We start from the raw sequence: 22,553 nt of genomic DNA, 5'->3' as shown, positions 1-22,553 counted from the left end.
TATTACTAATAAAAAATAAATCAAATTAAAAAAATAAAACTTTTCATTTTAAATCAATGTCGAAAATAACAAATTCCACCCCATAAATTAAAATTTTTTGATTAATATATTAAAATATTTAATATTGTGTTTGTTGCAGTCCATATGAATATTAGGTTTTCAATTGCAGGCCACTGGAGAACAAAGTTGCTCATCAATGTTCTAGATCATGACTCATTCTCTTCACTTGTATTTTACCCACTTATAACAATTTCTTTATGATTATTTCATGCAATAAATCCGAATACAGCAGTAAGAAACATTTTGTTGAATTCAGGTTTTTTGGTTATTGAAAAATCACTCTCATTATAATAACATTTTGAAAAACTTTTCTTGTTTTAAATTCTCAAACTGTGCAAAGCAATTTTAATTATGTTTAAATGGAATGTGAAATAATACTATCAGAATACTACTAAAATGATCATCATCTTATTTTAGGGTCCTCCTGGAGAAAAAGGAGAAAAAGGTGATAGAGGACATAGAGGATTAAAAGTAATTTCAGTTTATAAATATTTTTGAATAAATGATATTGTAATTAATAAATATTATATATTTATTTATTTTAATTCATCAAAGGTTTATGTAAAATAAAAATGCTGCAGAAATAATTCAAAATGCCACTGATCACAATGTCTCCAGAAAGCACTTGTCTAGTGCTTTATGGAAATAGGACCAGATGAAGCATAATACAGTTGCATAAGAAGTAGAAAGAACAGGCCAGGTGACTCATTTGGTAGGAACAGTAAGCATGTAATATGAACAGAAATTGGCTGAAAAGTCCAAGTAAAATCTTAGAGAGTGATGTATCTAGGTTAGTTATGTAATGCTATTAGTTTTGATACATGGCAAGTAGAATAAAGAATGATTAATGCAGTATGCTGCTATTAGATGAAAATGGTAGTTGATATTATGATATGGTATCTCCTTGGATTCCAGAGACTCATCATGGAAATAGATGATGAGTCTCTGGAATCCAAGAGACCAAAACTAAATATTATACACACAAAACTTATCATACCTCTGCTCAATTTCATTCACTGTCAGGGAACTCACAACTAATTCTGGGTCCATTCCACTCATTCACCACTCTCTGTGCAAAAGATCTAGTCTGCACACACCTCTACTAAAACTCTTACACAACTTTCATGGCTGATCCCTAGTTCTCTGACTATTTGTCATATATTGGAAATTTTCCTTTGCATCCATTGTCTATAATCTCTTTAATATCTTAAGTTTCTTTTCTGCCTATCAAGTAAACTTTGTAACTCACACACCATCAACCTATCCTCATCTCAGACCCAGACCTATTGCCACCTTAGTCATTTGTCTCTTAATCTTCTCTACTACCTCCTGGTCTCCAAAAAACCCAGTGGGTGACCAAATCTATGCACAGTAATTAAGATGCAGCCAAATTATAGCCTTATAAAAAGGAAATAACCTCCCTATTTTTACGTGTTCACATGTTTGTAAATATCAAAGTAATCCTTTCAGCTATTTTACTAACTTTTGCAATATTTCCTCTGAACTTCAACTTTCTGTCCATTATTATCCCTAAGTCACCTAACCACATCAATTCTCTGCAATCTAGTACCATCAGTGTAATACACAGCATGCAACCTTTACAACCTGAAGTGTTTAACCTTACATTTTGCAACATTAAATTGACAATCATTATATTTTGCCCACAATTCCAATTTCTTTAAATCATCCTGCAGGATATCTACATCACCTTTATTGTTCTATTGCTCTCCCCAGTTTTGCATCACCAGCAAACAATTGAATATCCCCATTTAAATCTTTCCTTACATCAGTGATATACAAATTAAATAGTATGGTGTGCCACAGAAATCTGTTTAGGGACCATTATTGCTTAGCTTGTACATTAATTATATTGGTTCAGGCATAACTGAAAATATGCAGCTATTGCAGGTGATGCAAAGTTCGCCGTAGTACAGAACCCTGAGATACTTCACTAGTCACCCTCATTCTCCTAGATTCCACTCCACCATATATTACTCTCTGGTGTCTGTGTTCCAGCCACTCCCTATCCTTGCTACTGACTTCATATCCATTCCCATTTGCTCCAAAGTTTGTAATAGTTTTCCATGTAGTATTCTGTCAAATGCCTTTGCAAAGTCCAGCATTATCATGGTGTAGTCATTTCCTTTATCCAGTTCTGCCGTCACTGTATTATAAAATGTGAATAAATTACCAAGACAGGACCTATCCTTTACAAAGCTGTGCTGCCCACCATAAAGTATGGAATTCCTATCCACCCACTGTTTGATTTTACCTTTAGCCAACTTTTCCAACACGTTAACAACCACTTAGTGGCGTAGCTAGGGGAGCTGAGGGTGGCAGTCTGCCCCAGGCGGCACTTTTTTTTGGGAGTTTCACATGAGACACAATTTTATTTGTCGACGATTCTTTTATGTTAAATTAGTAATTTTTATTAATTAATAATTAATTTTTAACAACTATAATACTTACATATAACAAAACCATTACATTTCCCTATCATACTATAATTCAAATTCTTAAAAATAAAACAATAAAGCGCATGGTAAAGCGATTGCTTTATTAGTTAATGCTTATACCGTGGCAGCTGCTTCTCAGCAGCGGCACCGCACAGTCAGTACACATTTGCAAAAACGTTTTTTTTTTTATTCTTCTTCTAATTTTGCATATAACTAAGGCCATCGACAGGGTTTTAGGATCCCAGTAATAATAATATTTCTGCGGTTCCCTATTCCATTAGGATTTTTGCTTAACCCTTTTGATGCATCTATAAAAATTAACAATCATGATTATGTTTTTACCCTAAAAAGTGCTAAAATGCCTGATTCATCATTAGTTTTTTTTAATCTGTTACACATTTATATCATTTGGGTCGTTATTGAAACCGTTGGAAACATATTTATTGTATTCTTCATCTATGATTAGTCTAGAGCATGGGTGGGCAACCCTTGGCACGCGTGCCAAAGGTGGCATGCCAGTGGCTTTTTTCCAGCACGCAACCCAGGGCTCACCTTAAAAAATAATTAAATAAATAAATACATTTCAAACATCTTCGCCAACTTGTATATTTTAACTTAATATAATACAATTTTATTAAATACAGCGATACCAAATAAAATTGCAATAAAAAAGCAAACCCTACCAACTGTTTTAGTAATAATAAGAAAATAAGAAACAAAGATCCTGTTTCCAAGCCATCTATCTCCACGATATACTGATGTACAAGTTTTCGTCCAGCGTCATTCGGCAGCCAGACTTGGTGTGACTCCTTTACCATCATTTGATATATCTTTTCGTGTTTCGTAAAGAACGTATCTTTTGTAAAGTGCGTATATATGTGGATTTGGATTTTATTAAATCTTAAGTCATTAAAATATGGATTGGAAGCATTTATTGTTAATTAATATGTTTAACTTATTAGATATAAAAGCAAATTTCATTTACATTGCCATAAACATACCGTATTTACTCGAATATAACGCACTTTTTTTCCTCAAAATTAAAGCTAAAAATCGTGGTGCGAGATATATGTGGGGATTTTTGGAAACTAAAGTTTTCATTTTTTTTCGTAAAATCCTCACATATATCTCGCACCACGATTGCTATTGCTATTTCCTTCCTAGAGAGCAGTTTCCTTGTGTGCATCGTACCCAAATAGCACCATCTTCTTTCCCATTATTTCAAGCAAAAATTACCAGTAATTTACAAAACTTGAGATACTTAATGAACAATCCTTCACGAATGACTAATGAACAGACAGCTATGGTGCTAGACCAGTAAAGATAGAGCAGCTATGAAGACATGCATATGATTGGTCAGTATTAACAAAAAATCGTGCGAGTCAAACATAAAAGCAAGCCGACAATTTTTGAATTGAGATGCTAATTCTCTTTTAAAACCACAACCAAATTCAATATCTGAAACATAAAAATATTCACTATATATTTCTTAGTTTTAACACGTTTACGAATTTTAACACTTTCCGTTTATTGCTGCCTTGCCTTTGAGCTGGGGGGACAGACTCCCACACATCTAGTGTTTAGTTAGATACTATGTTTTGCTGGTGCAACATATGGTTTTGCTTGAGTCTAAATAGTATAGTTTCTGTGGGAAGGGGACATGTGATTCATTAGTTAATGCCATTTTTATCCCAGTTGTCTCTAATTGCACTATTTGTCGAGAAATATATTACACAGACTGCAAATATCTCTGTACCTTATTCAGTGATATAATAAAACAACCTGTTTTTACTTGTGTCTGCAGTCACTATTGTCTACTGGGGAGGGCGTGTGGTTTACCACGGGAAGCAGGTTACTATTGCCCTGAAATGTGTTTAAACTTTTTTTTTTTCCTATGCGAGGTATACGCGAAACTTTTCAATTTTTTATTTCTTAAAGTAAAATCAAGGGTGCGAGTTATATTCAAGTAAATACGGTAAGTTATTTTTAAAGCTATGTGAAATGCATTATCAATATTCAGGATTATGAAGTGTTATCTGCACGTGATTAGATTGCATGCGTACCCTTCTCTTTCATTTGCATGTGTGTAAGTCGGCTTATAATTATACTAATTTTTGGTTTGCTTAAACTTGGTTGGTATATGCAGAGAGTGATTATGATGAGATTTTCTGACTCCAAATTATAATTTTTGTCAGTGTCTATATGTCTCTGTCCACATTTTTACACCCCATAATCCAATCTTCGTTAAAGTTAAAAGCTGTATGAAGTAAGCAATTATTTAATTGCTTTCTTATATATTTATTTATTTATTTGCTTCCTGCTCTTTACAGATTGAGCATAATTTCACAACCACCAGCAAAGAAACATAATAGACATTCAAACGAAAAGGATATTACACAATTTAAAGAATACTGGATTAAAAAATTTGGCATGATTAAGAAAGATAATTACATTTCTTCACATGCTTTGAATAAAAGACAATTTCAGAATCTATTGAGTGAGGTGGATTCGGTGTACAAAGGACTAATAATGTACAGCAATGTTTGTTGGCTTAGTCGAGATGTTGATCTGAAACGATTAATTGAATGCCTGGATGAGATAAATCCTTTTTGACTAATCAACAAATGTGTTATAAAGAAATGTATGACATCGTGTGGATTTGTAAACTGATGTTTTTTGCAGATTTTTTCTAAAAATGGTAAAGATTAATTTCTGTTTAATATATTATGTAGGTAAAATAACAATTTATTTTGTCTGTAATTTTTATGTATTACTCGAAAGTGATTAAGAAGTAATAAAAGTACATCTTTAATTTTATTTTCTTTTATTGTGCTTTAGTCAAGTAAAACGATTATGGGATTATGCACTGTAATATATTGGAAAAACTTGAAAAAACTTATGTCTGATTGATCTTTATAAAAAAAATTCAGAATTATTGTTTACCCTTGCTGATGTTAAAAATTGCGTCTTTAAATTGTGCGGCTTTATATGGCAGCTAGAATTACACTTAAATGCAAATAAAAAATATTCATGCCATCAACAGGATAGAAGGACTTTTAAGTAAAAATTCTGTCACTGAGTTTTATATTTTTCAATGATTTGGTGATTTTAGCACTTAAAAAAGTTGCCCACCCTGGTCTAGAGTCTAGATTTAAACAAATCTGTCATAGCTGTGCGTTTAATGAGCTGCAGCGAAAACACCCGCCAGTCTGACTAGTGGTGATGGTGACTAAGCCTCAGATTGTCAAAAATACTATACGTCTTTTTGACTTTTTTGTAGTATTTTTGATATGTATTGAGAAGGGGGGCAAACTCAGGGACTGCCCGGGCAGCAAAAGCTCCAGCTACGCTACTGCAACCACTCCTGATATATTAATTGGTCTGTGGTTTGCTACCTCTGTCTTTGAGTCACTTTGAGTCACCTTTATGCAGTGGAACTGTCTTACCCTCTTCTCACTCCCCTGGAACCCTGCCAGTGCTGAGACTGATTGAACAACCTCATCAGAGACAATGGCAATTCTCTTGCACTTTCACGTAGTACACAGGCTGACAGTTCGATATGCTGAACACCTGTTCATTTAGCTGAATTTTGATATCCGTTCTCTGTCACATCAGTAACTGCAAAATCTCCACTTGGATGATAAACCTTTGCAAAATCATCACTCGGCAGTTCAACTATTTCTTTTGCCTCTGTCACCTTCCTACCATGAGTATTATTTAAAGTCATCCTACCATGGTCATTTTACCTCTTACTTGCTACATAATGAAAAACCATTTTTGGATTTACTTGGGCCTTAGCTAATTTTCTTTCCTAATCTGATTTGGCCTTTCTTACCATACTAATCAGCCTTCTTGCTTGCACTTTGTACGCTCTTGAGTATGCTGATCACCTTTTACTTTATAATTGCTCTACAGTGTTTCTTTTTTTGCAGTTCTTTCTTTATATTTCTACTCATTCACTTTATCTCTGACTGGTTATTCTCCATACCTTGGTTATGTAGTCTGATACTCCTTTCAAACAATCTCTGACTAATTCCCATCCACTACTGACATTCTTTCCTTGTAGCTTCTCCAGCTATGGCACTGCTCCAAGATGACTCCTAAATCTGTCATAATTACCAGCTTTATAGTTCAGCATAAACCCTTTCTTAACAGAGAATTCCACATGTTTGGCAACTTCCCAGAGCTAGACTGCATGGTTGCTTCACAAGTGGAGGGAGAGTGTCTACTTTGGTTACAGATATATCTTCTGATGCTATTACTAGATCTAACACTCTCAAACCCCTGGTCTCCTCTATAGCATGTTATTTCAAGGTAATTAGTCCTTAGCAACTGTATTAATTCCACTTCCATCTTGCCATGTTTCCTTTCCTCCCTCCAGTTTATGTCCTCATAGTTAAGATCTTCCATAATAATTATTCACCCTGCATGCATTGTGATAATCTGCTGATACATTGTATTTACATCTTCCTGTGGATTCCCTGGTCTAGCAGCAATCAGACAATATATTTTGTCTGATTGCTTCCACCTCACACCAGACAGTCTCAAATGAACCATCTATCTCCCACAGACCTGAAATCCTCTTTAACATCTAATTTTTTGGTTGTAATTCTTCAGCTATCATCAACAATACCTCATTATTGTCCTATTCCCTCTATCCCCCATATCTTTTACATTCTATCCCTGTAACTATATATTAATTTATATCAACCAGGTCTCACTAATGACTATAAATTTTTGTGAAGTCGAGCTGACCAACACCAAAAACTGTTTTCCCCTATTCCTGATACTTCTGGCATTTGTATATATGCATTGCAACAACCTCTTGTGCCCATAATTACCCTTGTGTAATGTAATTACCAACCCATTCGAATTGGAAACCTGTGAAATCATATTCAGCATTGCATAATTATTTCTGTACACACACACACACACACACACACACAATTTATCACAGGGTGGCCTGACACCTGCTTGATTGCATCCCCTCCCCCTAATATCTCTAGTTTCCCTGGTTTCACACTTCCAAATTCTCACTAAACAACACTTTCTCCAGACATTTAACCCCACAACTGTTTAAATGTGGTCCATCAGGCATATATAAGTTCTTTTGTCCATCAAATTCATTCCAAACATCAATTAACTGCACACCATTCCTCCTACACCATCTTCTCATTGACTCATTAGCAATCATGGCCCTTTTTCTCAACTCTGTCCTATCATACTGATGCAGCAGTCTCACAATTTTACTTCCTTACTCTTCATTTTCACTTCTTTCATATCTTCTGTCATTGCATATTTCTCTCCTTCAAATCATTTGTTCTTGCTACAGCATTCATTTTACTTCTTCCTTCTTCAAACTAACAGCTTCACTAACATCCTTGAATTTTGCACCTAGGAAACATTCTTTCTTCATTTACTCATTAAATATACCTCGCATCATTGAATCACCATACAACATCTTTTTATTTCCAGTTTTTACACTTTCATACTTTACGAATTCTTTTTCTTTTCTCCTGCCTGCTGAACCACACAATAGTCATTTCTCCAGTCACTGGCTCCTGTTGTGTTCTGTGCAGGATGCAACATAAGTGTGCTGTTTCACTCCTTACTGTCACTTCATCACCCACATCACTTTCAGCCACTTCTTTCATGCTCTCATTTCATGTACTATCATTCACTACCTCCACATTTGCAGAACACTTTTGCTATCTTTCCTCACATCGTTAATATTCGTCACTTCATTTTCCCTCTTTCCACACGACTCACATTTCTTGCACTGCACAATATAGTTGAGATATTCAATGAGCAACTTATGAACATATTTTATCCTCATGAATCCAGCATCATAAGGGACTTGAGTGTATGGTGGAAGAGATACTGATGGTGAGTGAGTGAGTAGCAGCTATATGAGAAATTAAGTAAACTTGATGTTAATAAGGCAACATGACTTGACAATATTTCACTGTATGTCTTAAAGGTAATTAATGGCACTCTTGGCATACCTTTTAACAGGAGTCTTGCATCAGGACAAGTTCCAAAGGAGTGGAAAGAGGATAAAATTGTACCACTTCATAAAGGGAATGATATGAATGAGGCTATAAATTATAGGTGTCTGGAGTTATGATTAAGTTAGGTGTCTAGAATTATGATTAAGGAGTTGGAGAAGTTAGTGAGGACTAAAATTCTGAAATTAGATTAATGATAGCATTCTTCTCTGTTATGGTCATCTTGGCTTTCTTAAAAGGATATCAAATTTAAGTAATCCACTTATGCACTACAATAAGATGACAGATTCATTGTACAAGGGATATGCATATACAATTGTGTATGTAGATATTTCGAAGATCTTGGATAGATACATGACAAGCTGGCAACAAAATTGGAATGGATGTAGTGATTTGCTCTCAGATAGACATCAGTAGGTTGTGCATGTGGGGAATAGTATCCCGATAGAGGAAGGTCACTAGTGATATTCCACAGGAATCTGTTTTGGGACCATTATTGCTTAGTTTGTATGCTAATGATATTGGTTCAGGCATAACTGAAAATATACAGCTGGTTGCAGGTGATTGAGTGGAGGAGTGGAGCAGTCTCTGTATGCCCTTTGTGATTCACTGAGAGCTTCCTCTCTGGTCATTCATTATATGTCATGGTGGATGGTTTTTTTCTCTCCTCTTATCAGGTTATTTCATGAACTCTACTCACTGTGACAGTGAGTGGAATTGCTATGTCAGTATTGCAAAGTTTAAGGTCATGAAATTTGATAGTGAGGATGGAATGTAGAGTATCCAATTCATGGGAAGAAAAAGGTAGATGTGATGAGGGATCTGGTGATAGTGGTTGAGACAGAGACTTGAAGTTTAGAGATCACATGGATAAAACTGTGAGGACATCAGAATGGGTTATAACAACGATGAGGAAGACTTTAACAGGTAGAAATAAAGAGGTTATAACTAAATTTATTATTATTGGGCAGATGAGGGTAATGTTATCTGTGAGAGTCAACATGGATTTGTGAAGGGGCACTCTTGTTTTTGCAGTATGCTAGCCTGTTACAATAAAGTTACAAGAGCATTAGATGAGGGAAAGGCTAATACTGCCATTTCTTAGACTTAGCTAAGGCATTTGACAGGGTGCCACATGATGAGCTAATATTTAAGTTTGCAGCACATGGGTCTAAATGTCAGATTGGTCAACTGGATTCAGGATTAGCTGTCTGATAGGTATCAGAGAGTTGTGTATGGTGGGGCAGTTTCAAGGAGGCAGAGGGTTACAAGGGGATCCCAGTGGGCTCAGTGCTGGGACCTATATTGTTTAACCTTTATATCAATGACATTGTCAGTGGATTGCAGGGTGATGTTCAGTTGTTTGCAGATGATGTGAAGCTGGGAAGGATTATTGGTAATAGTGCAGATGTGGTAGCCCTGCAAGAGGATTTGAATAAGCTAGATAGATGGGCAAATGAATGGGGGTGTCAGTTTAATGCAGCAAAATGTAAGGTCTTGAGGTTTGGGAAACATCGATGGGACACTGCATACTCTATGGGAGGAGTTATACTGAAGGAAGTAGGGGAGACAAGAGATCTGGGGTTGATGATTGATAGAAACCTGAAATATAGGTGACATAATGCAAAGGTGTTGAAGGTAACACAGAGGATTGCTACAATAATGAGAAGGACACTGACCTGCAGAGATAAAACAGTTATCATTTCGTTGTATAACACTGTGATCAGACCACACTTAGACTATTGTTTTCAGATTTGGTCCCAAGGATTTGAAGGGGATAAATTAACTGAGGAAAGGGTAGGTTAGGTTAGTACAGAGCGGATAACAAAGATGGTTTCAGGACTGTACAATATTAGTTATGAGGATTGGCTGAGGAAATGTAGACTGCAGAGTTTGGTGGATAGAAGAAAGAGGGGTGATATGATTGAGACTTTTAAACTGTTGAAAGGTGGTTACAGGGATGACACTGGGAAGTTCTTTTGCTTGGTTGAACAGAGGGAAGGAGTGATGACAATAGGCCATCCCTGGAAGTTACGAAAGGAAACCGTAAGCAAGAGGGTGAGGAGTGGTTTCTTTGCATGGAGGGTGGTTGAACCATGGAATGCATAGCCTGATGAAGTGGTGAGAGCGAGAACCGTCAATGAGTTTAAGGAGTGGTATGATAGACTTTGTGTTTCTTAGGGCGGACTTCCCCTCTATGACTCTTGATAGACTTTGTGTTTCTTAGGAAGGACCTCCCACGATGAGTCTTTTGACTCCATGGAGGCCTGGATAATGATAATAAAAAAAATTATTGAAGGAAGCAATATTGGCATACATTCCCAAGCTTGAAGGATGTAATTTGCAGGACTGCTCAAGTGAGAGTTTGATAATTAACTTAATTAAGCCACATAAAAAGAGTGTTGCAGAAAGAATATATAGAAAAATGTTATGAGCAGACGAGGCAGTATGAAATGCAAACTAGAACTAGAATCACCCAACCTTTGCCAAAAAAGGTTGGTCAATTGGCAGAGCCTCTGATACTAATGGCTCACACAAAAAGTTAAGGAAATTTGAGCATGGTTAGTAGTTGGAAGGGGTTCAGTCGTTCAATGTTGGCACACACTCCTTCAATTAGTCTTTAGACTCCCTGGAGGTGTTACATAATAATAATCTACCCTATTACACTAGTTACCTTCTCTCACTAACCTGGAGACCTATTTTTAGTTTTACTGATGATAGTATACTCCATTTCTTCTTCTTCTTCTTCTTCTTCATTCACAAAAACCTCGTTGTGTTCAAATACTTCAAGCTTCAGCTATATATAATCAATGCTTTAAACACTGATTGCCTTACTATTTTCAAGTGGGATGAACAGAATCTAGTGAATTTAAATATCTGTCGAAACACAGTCCTGTCTTATTTCTCAGAAAAAAATATCTTACTTCACTCACCCTCACTTTTGATAATACCCCAATCCAAGATCATTTTTGTATTCTTGGGTTGACTTGTACATCTAGTTTATCGTGCCTGGTTGGCTAAGTGGTTAGCATATCTTTTCTCCAACTCCAAGGTCAGGAGTTTGAATCCTGCTGTAGGCATGGTTGTTTGTGATTTGAAGATGAATTGCATCACCTATATGAGATTACGATCTTGTTTATTGGAGGCCTGAAGTGGCTTTAAAAGTGCTATGTTCCAGAATTTCCAGATTATATAATCTGGAAATTCTGCCTGTTTGTATTAGCTGATCAATGAGGTTAATTCAAATATCCTAGCAGCTTTTCAATAGGTGAGATTAACATCAAAAGAAAAAAAAAATCCTAAAACCAAAAAATTGGATCAAATATAATGATTTGTTTTTTTTTACACACACTCTTTTTTTCAAACTTTAAATATAAGATACTACTTCAGTTTCTGAAGTAGTATATTCTATTTAAGATACAGCCGGCACCATTTCTTTGCCATTCAGGCTTCTTATGTTGATAGTACTGATCTTGAACTTTGGTGATATTGAGTTGGGGTGTGTTTTAGGATTTGTTCCAGTAGCTGACCTTTCGCTGTTCACTCCAGTTCTCTGGTGAAAATAATGGGGCCTTGTTTAACCGGGCAACGCCCCAGCCGGCATGGAATTCTGTCATATTGTACCCTCATTTTATATTGTGGTTTAAGCCAATAAGAATACCATTTGATCGGCTAAATCTCAAATTGCCAGCCCATCCTTGTTCATTCAGTATCCAGGTAGATACCTAACAGGGTGCACCACTAGAAGGTGAAGATTGGACAGTAGATCAGAAGTGGTTCTCTGCATTCCTTTAAAGACTATGTGGAAGTCTCCTCTTAGTTATACAGCTTTGACCCTTAAGCACCCCATTAGTAATGATGTAAATTCTTCATGTAGTACTATCATATCCTGTACACCCCTTGAGGGTACATGTCAGGAATTTGATGATGATGATGATGATAATGATTAAGACTCTGGACATGCAGAATGATACCACCACCTCCACAGAAGGATATATACTACACAGAATACAGCATCATCAGCATCCTTCAGGAGATAGTTTATTACCATATTGAGTAATCTGAAGAAGCAAAAAGATTTACCTGGTTTTCATGAGGGTGAAGAGATATTGGAAAGAATCCGGAGGCAATTGACTAAGGTGGTTTCTGCTCTCAGAAATGTTGAATAGGAAGAAAGATTGAGAAGACAATTTACAGAGTCTAGAGAGGGAGAAGGAGGAGGTGGAGGGGTGATATGATTGAGATGTATGAGTTGGAATTGGATTCTTATCAGATTAATATTGAAGAAATTTTTCATAGAGTGGTGGGAGAAGGAGGGGAGAACTGGAGGTCATCCCAGTAAAGGTCTAAAAGACATAACAATGTCAGAAACCATCTGTAATTCACTTAAAAAAAATAAAAATTTGAAAATTTTAAGAGTATTTTTGAAAATTTCATCTTGAAGAGTTCACAATGTCTGCATTAGCTTTAAATAATGTTAGTAATAATTAATATTAGCTTTATAAAACTAATCATTTAATAAATCTGATATTATTTAATATGGACTTTATAGTAATATTCAAATGATGACAGAAATTTAACAATGACCTTTTCACTATATATTTTGTTTTAGGGTCACCGAGGTTTGATGGGACGTCCAGGCAGAAAGGGTGACCCTGGTGAGAAAGGGGAAAGAGGTGACAGAGGACAAGTTGGTCCACCTGGGCCCAAAGGAGAAATTGTATGTTTCTTCAGTTTTTCTTATAGTCTGTTTTTTCATTTATTTTAGGAACTTTTTAAAAAATTTCATCCAATTAAATAAATTACATTTGTTAACATTTAATTTTATACTGTTCATAAGGCAGATGTTTTGCATATTTTTAATGCAATTTAATTTTTATTCAATTATTAATCATTGTATATAATAACTGACAGTTACTATGTATTGTTTCCATCATGTGATGATTATTAAATTATTATAATTACTTTTTTTTATGCTAACTGCCACATGCAAGGGATCTTAAGACGTGTAACATGACAGTGCCATGTGTAGGCAAGTGATTATAGAGAGAAGAGAGGAATCTGTTGATATGTTTATATGTTTCTTGAAGGATTAAGGGTTATATTCATTGGGAAAAGTAGGATGAAGAAGAAGAAGAAGAAGACTTACAAAGGACAAAAGCATGCGGAATAAAGAAAGAGGATAAGAAGTGGTTTCAGTGAGTTAAATGCTGAGCCATATATGGATGTTAACCATCATTGTCCATGTTCATACATGATTAGAGGAAAGTGAAAAGTGGTGGTGACCAGTATGTGTCCTTAGAAATATCTGTAAAAAACACAATGCAGAAACATGGCATCTATGGGAAAGTGAGTGGAGAGAATCAGTGGGAGAGGGGGTCATATATTTAATGAATAGCTCCCTCCTCCTTGATACATTCAAGTTTGAGGGAGGTTATTGACATGGCACTTCAGATATGAGAACAATATTCTATATTTGTGGTTGAATTTGGGATTTATAAGTGTTAGGAGAACAGAAGAGAAGTAATGTTCAGAAAAAAAAAAACAAAATAATCCTTTTATTGGAATGCTTAAAATAAAAGAAATATTAATGAACATCACTAATGTCTATCTATTAATAGGCTGCTTGGAAGGATAAACGAGAATAGTGTGACAGGAAGGGTAGTCAGTGTGTTGCTTAGGTATGACTGGTGAAATGAGGCAGAGAGCAAGGATTATGAATGATATGCTGGCTGAAATGTGCGAGGAGATGGGAGTATAGTTTGTTAATGTGTGGAATGAGTTTGAGGGACGACGTGAGCTGTATGGGAGCGATGGACTGCATTTGAGTGGTTATGGTGTGAGTCGCTTGGAGAGACTGCTGCTGCTGGAAGGTAGAGAAGTGAATAGAGAGAATGAATCAGATCGAGAGGGGGAGTGATGTGGAAGAGCAGGAGATTAAGACAGGAGAGATTGAAGAGGTGGATATGAATGGGGAAGTGAGTGGTATGAGTATAGAAAATGAGAGAATGGGTGTGCAAGAGGAGCAGGGAAACAGGAAGGCTAAGGGTGGACAGGGGTACACAGCATGAGATAGGTGGATGCTCCAAGAGGAGGTGAGAGCATGTGTAGGCAGGAAAGGAATGGGATGACCAGGGATCAAGAGGAAACAGTTGGAATTGAAAAGGGTTCTAAAATGAAGTAGCAGAAAGGGAAATGGCCCCATTCGAGCATGGAGAGATCACATCGAGTGAGTGGTATCAGTGGAACTAGCTGTAGATCCAGAAATGAGCTGTTGTGTTTGTATACAAATGCTAGAAGTATAAGAAACAAGGCAGATGAAATGGTTGCACTAATTGCATCTGTTCACCCAAAGATTGTCAGAATAAGTGAGACATGGTTGGAAGAGGATGACATCCTGACAAGAATAGAGATGGAAGGGTATGATGTGTTTCGTAAGGATAGAAGGGGTAAAAAGGGAGGGGGAGTGCTATTGATGATAGAGAAAGATTTATGTCCATACAAAAATAAAAATGCAAGAGGGAAATAGTGCCAGTGGTTTTGAGGCAGTATGGTGCAAGATAGCGGTGAATGGAATCAAATACTTGGTAGGATGTTGTTATAGACCAGGTAACGTGGGTGGTAGTGATAGTGAAATGTATAGTCAAATTAGCCAAGCAAATAATAAAAGAGTGATCATTATGGGTGATTTTAATTATGGTAATATAGACTGGAATGATGAGATAGCGACTGGAGGTAAAGAAAATGAGTTTCTTGAGTTTTTGAGGGATAACTACCTCTGTATGTAGCAGAGGGCACACGAAGATTAAGGGTCTTGGATTTGATCATCTCGCCAGAGGATGTAATTATAAATGAGGTGTCAAATCATTCACCAATTGGTGAGAGTGACCATGAGGTGATTACCTGGGTGGTTGCCAGCTGTGCGAGGACCCCTGTGAAAAAGGGGTATATGTGGAACTACAAGGGGTTGATTATGAAGAGCTTAGGAGACAGCTTGCAGGTGTAGCGTGGAATGAGGAGTTAGCTGGAAAAGAGATCAATGCAGATTGGGGGATTTTCAAAAACTATCTAGTAGATGCAATGTCTAAATGTATTCCAAGGGTAAGAAGGTTAAATAAGGTAGGTGTGAGATGGATGAATAAAGAGATTAAGCATGCGATAAAGGGCATTGTGGAGGCAACATAAGAGAAGTGGAAGTAACCAATTTCATGAGGTCTACAAGGACCAGGCAAGGAGGGTGACTTGGTTGGTGATAGTAGGCTAAAGAGAGGTGTGAACAGCAGTTAGCTAATGAAACCAAAAATAATCCTATGGAGTTCTTTCGATATGCAGCTAGCAAAAGAAAGAATGATTATGGAAGGATGACATTGATTGGAGAAAATGGTATTAAGACAGCTGTTGCAGATTGTGTTGTGGAGATACTTAATGAGCAGTTCATAAAGATCTTTCAATCTTGTGAATGTGACTTTATTGAGAGATTGAGAGCAGTTGATGATGGGGAGGAGAGACTGACTGTAAGTGAGCAAGAGATGTTTGGGGAGTTGAGTAAACAAGATGTAAATAAGGCTGTGGGACTTGATAAAATATCACCGCATTTTCTGAAGGAATGTGCCAGGGAGTTGACACCTGCCTTGACAAATTTTTTTAACGAGTCTTGCACTTAGTCAAGTTTCTAAGGAGTGGAAGGAAGGCAAGATTTTGCAACTTCATAAAGGAGGTGATCAAACTCAAGAATCAAACTATAGGCCTATCTCTGTGTCAGGTGTTGTGGTTAAGTTGTTGGAGAAGCTCGTGAGAACTAGGATCCAGAGTTGGATTGACAACAATGGTATTATCTTTGATGGACAGCATGGATTTGCTAAAAGGAGGACATGTTTTAGTAATCTACTTACTTATTACAATAAAGTGACTGCTTCCTTGGACAGAGGAGAAGGATACACAGTAATATACTTGGATTTCGCAAAGGCTTTTGATAGAGTACCTCATGATAAGTTGACAGTCAAACTAGAGCAGATGGGGTTGGATATTAGATTAGTGCATTGGATTGGAGACTGGCTATCTGATAGGTATCAACAAGTTGTGTATGGGGGTGATATCCAGGAAAAGGAAAGTCACTAGTGGAGTGCCTCAGGGGTCTGTTTTAGGGCCATTACTGTTTAACTTGTATATTAACAATACAGGTGAAGATTTGGATGGAGATATTCAGTAATTTGCAGATGATGATGCAAAGTTGGGTCAAACGATGAAGAGTAGTTAAGATGTTGTGGCCTTACAAGAAGACTTGAATAAATTGACTGATTGGGCACGGAAATGGAGATGTGAGTTCAATGTTGCAAAATGTAAGGTTTTAAAATTTGGAAAACAAAGATGGGATGCAGAATTTATGCTTGGTGAGGATATATTGTTGAAGATGGAAAAAATAGATCTGGGAGTGATATTGGATAAGGATATGAAATTTAGGGGACACATAGCCAAAATTGTGAAGACAACACAAAGGCTTCTGGGAATGATGCGGAGGATATTGACATGTGGAAGTAGGGAGATTCTTGTTCCGTTGTATAAGGCTGTGATTAGGGCACACATGGGCTATTGTGCCCATATTTGTTCACCGGATTTTCAGAAGGATGAAGAGATGTTGGAAAGGGTCCAAAAGCTACTGACTAAGGTAGTTTCTGACCTCTGGAATGTCTAGTTTGAGGAAAGTTTGAGAAGATGTGATTTGCAGAGTCTGGTAGACAGGAGGAAGAGGGGAGATATGATAGAGACCTACAAATTGGTAAGGGGTTGTTATAGGATCAGTGGTGGAGAAGTTCTACAAAGAATAGTGGGAGATCAGGGGAGAACCAGAGGTCATCCCTGGAAACTGTATAAAGAGGGTGTAAGTAGTGGAGTGAGAGGCACGTTTTTTTCGTGCCGAGACGTGAATGATTGGGATGTCTTGCCTGAGAGTGTGGTGTCTGCAAGAATTTTAAGTTTGTTTAAGACATGGTATGATGAGATGTGTGTGTGATAAAAGGACCTCCCAGATGAGGCTTTGACTCCATGAGATCTTGGGGTAATAATAATATGTCATGGCAGATATGAATGCATCCTGAAACATATGTGTGTTCAGGATGCATTGTTTTGCCCATGTATTTTTATCGTTCTCTTTCCAGATGTTTTGCACAATAACGAGTGCCTTTAATGTAAGTCAAGCACTGTCTGCTCCTGTTTCAAAGTTGGATGTGAAATTTAGACTGCACCCAGTGGCGTATTTAGGTATAGGTCGTATAGGCCCGGCCTAGAGCGGCAAATTTTGAGGTGCTCTCATTTTTGTAATTATATTTATATTACGAATTTATGATATAAATAGATTATGCATGTAAATCAACATGTTCATTAATTATGGGGGAGTGGTGCTTTCTGCAGGCCTGGGGGTGTGTGTGGGGGGGGAAATTACTAAATATACCACTGAGTGTACCTCAGTTTTCCACTTTTATTGGCAAACTTAATTATGTTAGAATATAATAAATTTAATTTAATCCTTTATCCGTGAGAGCAAACAAAGTTTGTGCCTGAAAATATCTTCAGGACTGAATATAGTGTTGTACTATCTTACCTGGGTAAGTTGTGCAACACCAGAGCAACTCATAGCAAAGGTGGAGCAAGCTACCAACACTCCTATCCCAGTATCTCCCATAATGCAAAACACATCTCCTTGTGGATATGTATACTGTTATGCATTAAGGGATTGGCCACTACCCAGACTAGTTTCGACCTTTATTGAGGTCACTTCAGTGGGAGCCAGGCCCAGAGTTGGAGATACCAGGCAGAAGCAGTAGCAAGGTCATCTTTACCTATAGAAGTTGCCAAAAGGTTTACCACCTTTTTATTAAATTACTCTGGATTTAGAGAAAGATGTTGAAAGTATATTTTTCACTAGGTTAGACTATAATAAATTTAGTTTAATCCTTTATCCCAGTGAGAGCAAACAAAGTTTGCACCTGAAAATATCTTCAGGACTGAATATACTGTTGTACTATCTTACCTGGGTAAGTAGTGCAACACCAGGGTAACTCGTAGCAAAAGGTACTTGGAGGCTCCCTCCTAACTTTCCCTGTCTTTTTAGCGACCAGCTACAGAACCTTTGTGACAGATGGATAAACACCAACTGGGACTCGGAAAACTGGCTGCGATAGTGGCAGGCTAAGGAACTTTTTCAAAAATGTTGGCGCGAAAGGGCCTACCAACAATGCAAACGGCTGAGGGATCTCTACAAGGAACTCAGCTGGTACCGGATAAACGAACAGAGCGGAGTTCCCTGCAGAGATCTTATCAGACAAGTAGAAATAGAGCTGCAGCAAGAGCGGAAGAGTAGAGTCGAGGACCTCGACTTTTGAACGAGACTCTATCTCAGAAATTTGGAAACACCTTCCGCTGCATTCTATAATCAACAACGGGTAGCGGCAAATGACGAGAGAACGATTTACCAGATCGAAGAGAAGGGACAGATTCTCAACTCAACCCATGAAATACTCCGTCATTTTCATCAGCAGTATCTCGGCATCTTCGCTGACCAGCAGGGCACGGATGACTTCAGCGAGTGGGACGTTAAACATTTTCCCGATCATCTTAGTGCCCTGTATGACAGGCCGATAACTGCGGCAGAAATAAAGGCAATGTGCAATACAATGAAGACAAAAAAGACCCCAGGGCTAGACAGACTGGGGGATAGAATTCTATAGATCTATCTGGGATTTTGCACTGCCAGCATTAATAAACATCTTCAACGAATTCCTCACTTCGGGAAACATCCCCGAGGAATTCGTTAAGAGCTATACAGTCTTTATCCCCAAGAAAGACCGAGATCGGACTTTGTCAAATAACTGGCATCCGATCTCCTTAACCAATTTAGACTACAAGCTTTTCGCAAAAATTATCTGCACGTGCATTAAGGGCGGAATAGAAAATATAATAACATGCTCACAGGTCTACGGAATCCCTGGTAGATCTATGGAATTTAATCTCTTCTTGTTAAGAGACCTATTCAGACTGGGCAAAGAAAAAAAATACCCCCTGGCACTTCTCTCCACCGACCTGGAAAAAGCGTTTGACAGCATCAACCACATGTACTTGCAGGACACTCTCAAAAAAATGGGCGTGGGCCCGAGACTTCAGCGTACAATTAAAAATTTGTACGCAGAGGCCTCGACACAACTGTCTATTAATGGGTTTCTGACAGAACTGATCCGCATAAAGAGAGGGGTTAGGCAAGGCTGCCCGCTAAGCCCCCCTCCTCTTTTCTCTAGCATTAGAACCCCTCATAAAGAGAATTGAGAACACCCCCCCCCCCCTGCAATTAACGGTATTCCACTGCCCCAAGTCTCCAGACAATGCAAAATAGTGGCCTATGCAGATGATGTAGTGGCTACACTCAGAGATTCTGAGTCCATCTGCATCTATCTTGACATACCGCAAAACTTCAGCATAGTCAGTGGTCTTCGAGTTAATGCACAAAAAACTAAAATCAAAAGTTTTGGAAATTTCCATAACACTGGACTTCCCTACGGTTTAACGCTGCATACGCAGCCCCTAACAATACTAAGCGTTCCTTTTTCTGAGACCCTAAAAAATTGCAGGAAATAAGCATGGAAAGGATAAGGCTGTTCAAACCAACCCTTTTCTCCTTCTATGGCAGAGCCACAGTAATAAGAACAATCATTACGGCAATGCTGATGCACACAGTCAACATCACAGGCATCACACTGCTACAAGAAAATCGATTATCAAAAAAACTCATAGATTTCTTCTGGAATGAGAAAACACATGAGGTAAAAAAAGAATACCTACAACTAAAACATGAAGAAGGGGGGTACGCTCTGCCCGATCTCAAAAGCTTGCTCCATGCAAATACATTCAAAATCGTACGGAAGGCCTTAAACTCAAATCACACTTCAGGCCTCCTAATTAGATATTTTATAGGACTTTTTCTCCCCCTCTTTGGGATCACGGACTATGCTGGACCCCGCACAAGGATTGTGCCCAAGTGGTATCGAACACTAGTTAAATCACTCACAACACTCAGAGACAAAGGAACAGAAATCCTCACACACAAACCCAAAGAAGTATACTGGGATTTCTTCCAACTCTCCAGGCATGATACCCCAAATCTCAGGACAAACAATGAAATTCTTTTTAGAAACATTAAAAATAGCTGGGGACAGCCTTTTCATCGGTATCTGGCCTGGCGAATAGCCTATGGGCGGCTACCGGTGAAACAGGTGAAATCCCGGTATGTACCCAGTCCGTGCGATCCTTTCTGTGATGTCTGCCGGGGCGTGGAAATGGTGGAGCATTTTTTCTAATTTTGCCCACCAGCTCAACACATCTGGCAAAGACTGAGCACAGCACTGAGAATCCCGATGCTGTCACTAGAAGAGGTCGTATGTCTACAATTCCCTCGACTGGTCAACAAGACCCAAAAGTTCGCTAGCTTCTTAATTAACGTCTTAAAGTATCACATCTGGAAGGTATGGAAAAAATCCCAGGTACAGGACGCAAATTTAATGTACGCAAGAATAAGGAAAGGTTTTTTTTTCTATCTACCTAAATTTCTTGTGCAAGAGAGACATTTACTAGGAGACTTTAAATTTATGAACAAATACTGCAAACCACCGAAAATATGCTTTCTCATACAGGGACGCATCAAGCCCTGTATATATCTTTAGAATCTACAAAACCCCACCTAACTCTCCCTAGGAAAAGTAATAACTATTCTGTCCTTCCTCGCCACAAAGCTTTTGCTGGCACGGATTCTCTTACTCCAAATAAGGGGGGGGGGTAGATCTGAGAACCCGGGCTGCGAAGGCTTACAGCGAGGCGGTGCTGCTCCCTGTGAGTGACATCTCCCGGGCCAGATTCTAACCCATTTTAAGTCCCAATGGTACCAGGTCTGCAAGTTATTCAAAATGTTCTTATTCATTTTAACTTACCGGACCTTAAGTCCTTTTTAAAAAAAAAAAAAAATCTAGTCCGGACCTTAAGTTCGGAAAAAAAAAAAAAAAAAAAATCTCGTTCGGACCTTAAGTTCGAATTTTATGGTAAATTTTTATATCCTGTCTGGACCATAAGCCCTTAGATTTTCAATAACAGCAGTAAATTTCAATTACCCGGGATTAAAACATTAAATTGGATAAATTTATATGTGAACCTTAGACAAAATTTTATGGTTAACCTTTTTTTTTGAACAGATAAATTGAGATTATGTGTTACAGACCAATTAGCCTAAAACGGCTAAACAGGTTGACTGAGGCCTCTTTTACCTCCTACTATCCTACTCTGTCTTGCATTTGACTCCTCTCTTACTGTCTGCTGATCCTCAGCATGCTTTATTCTCCAAAGGCCAATGATGAGAGACATGAACTCCCATTCTACCTCAATAAAGGTCGAAACTAGTCTGGGTAGTGGCCAATCCCTTAATGCATAACAGTATACATATCCACAAGGAGATGTGTTTTGCATTATGGGAGATACTGGGATAGGAGTGTTGGTAGCTTGCTCCACCTTTGCTACGAGTTGCCCTGGTGTTGCACTACTTACCCAGGTAAGATAGTACAACACTATACTCCGTCCTGAAGATATTTTCAGGCACAAACTTTGTTTGCTCTCACTGGGATAAAGGATTAAACTAAATTTATTATAGTCTAACCTAGTGAAAAATATACTTTCAACTTAATTATATTAGGGTCAGCTACTACATTGGAAAGGATATCATCATCTAAAAGACAGATAGAGTGCATTTAAAATACTGTTGAGTTTAAAATCTTTGGTGATTTCTAGTTTACCCATGAAATGGAAACTGTTGTTATGCTAGTGTGCATTCATCAATCATCATCCATTTCCTGCTAGAAGACAAAACTGCAGGTGTCTCACTATCTTCAGAATTAGAAAAACGATTGTGAAGATAGTGAATACAGTAGAGCTAAAGAATAGAAGTTATTTAAAAGCTGGAGACTTGAAGGTGTTCCTGAAATTGTGAACTTTTTTCTTT

At 37.7% G+C, this 22,553-nt stretch overlaps 1 protein-coding gene across 1 annotated transcript in view; it reads left to right on the top strand.

The window, feature by feature from the left end:
* LOC150098029 (uncharacterized) overlaps nt 1-22,553 on the top strand; it is a 995,665-nt gene that overhangs the window by 733,555 nt on the left and 239,557 nt on the right. The window contains exons 33-34 of the mRNA XM_090406661.1: nt 478-531; nt 13,137-13,244. Coding sequence (XP_090262787.1) covers nt 478-531; nt 13,137-13,244 — 162 coding nt within the window. The remainder of the gene's footprint in view (nt 1-477; nt 532-13,136; nt 13,245-22,553) is intronic.

The sequence above is a fragment of the Typopeltis vanoorti genome, chromosome 16 (genome assembly GCF_054136105.1).
Source record: "Typopeltis vanoorti isolate ZY-2024b chromosome 16, IOZ_Tvanoo_1.0, whole genome shotgun sequence".
In the NCBI taxonomy this organism is placed as follows: Eukaryota; Metazoa; Arthropoda; class Arachnida; order Uropygi; family Thelyphonidae; genus Typopeltis; species Typopeltis vanoorti.
The sequence above is the reverse complement of the archived record's forward strand: the minus strand, read 5'-3'. Positions and strand labels throughout refer to the sequence as shown.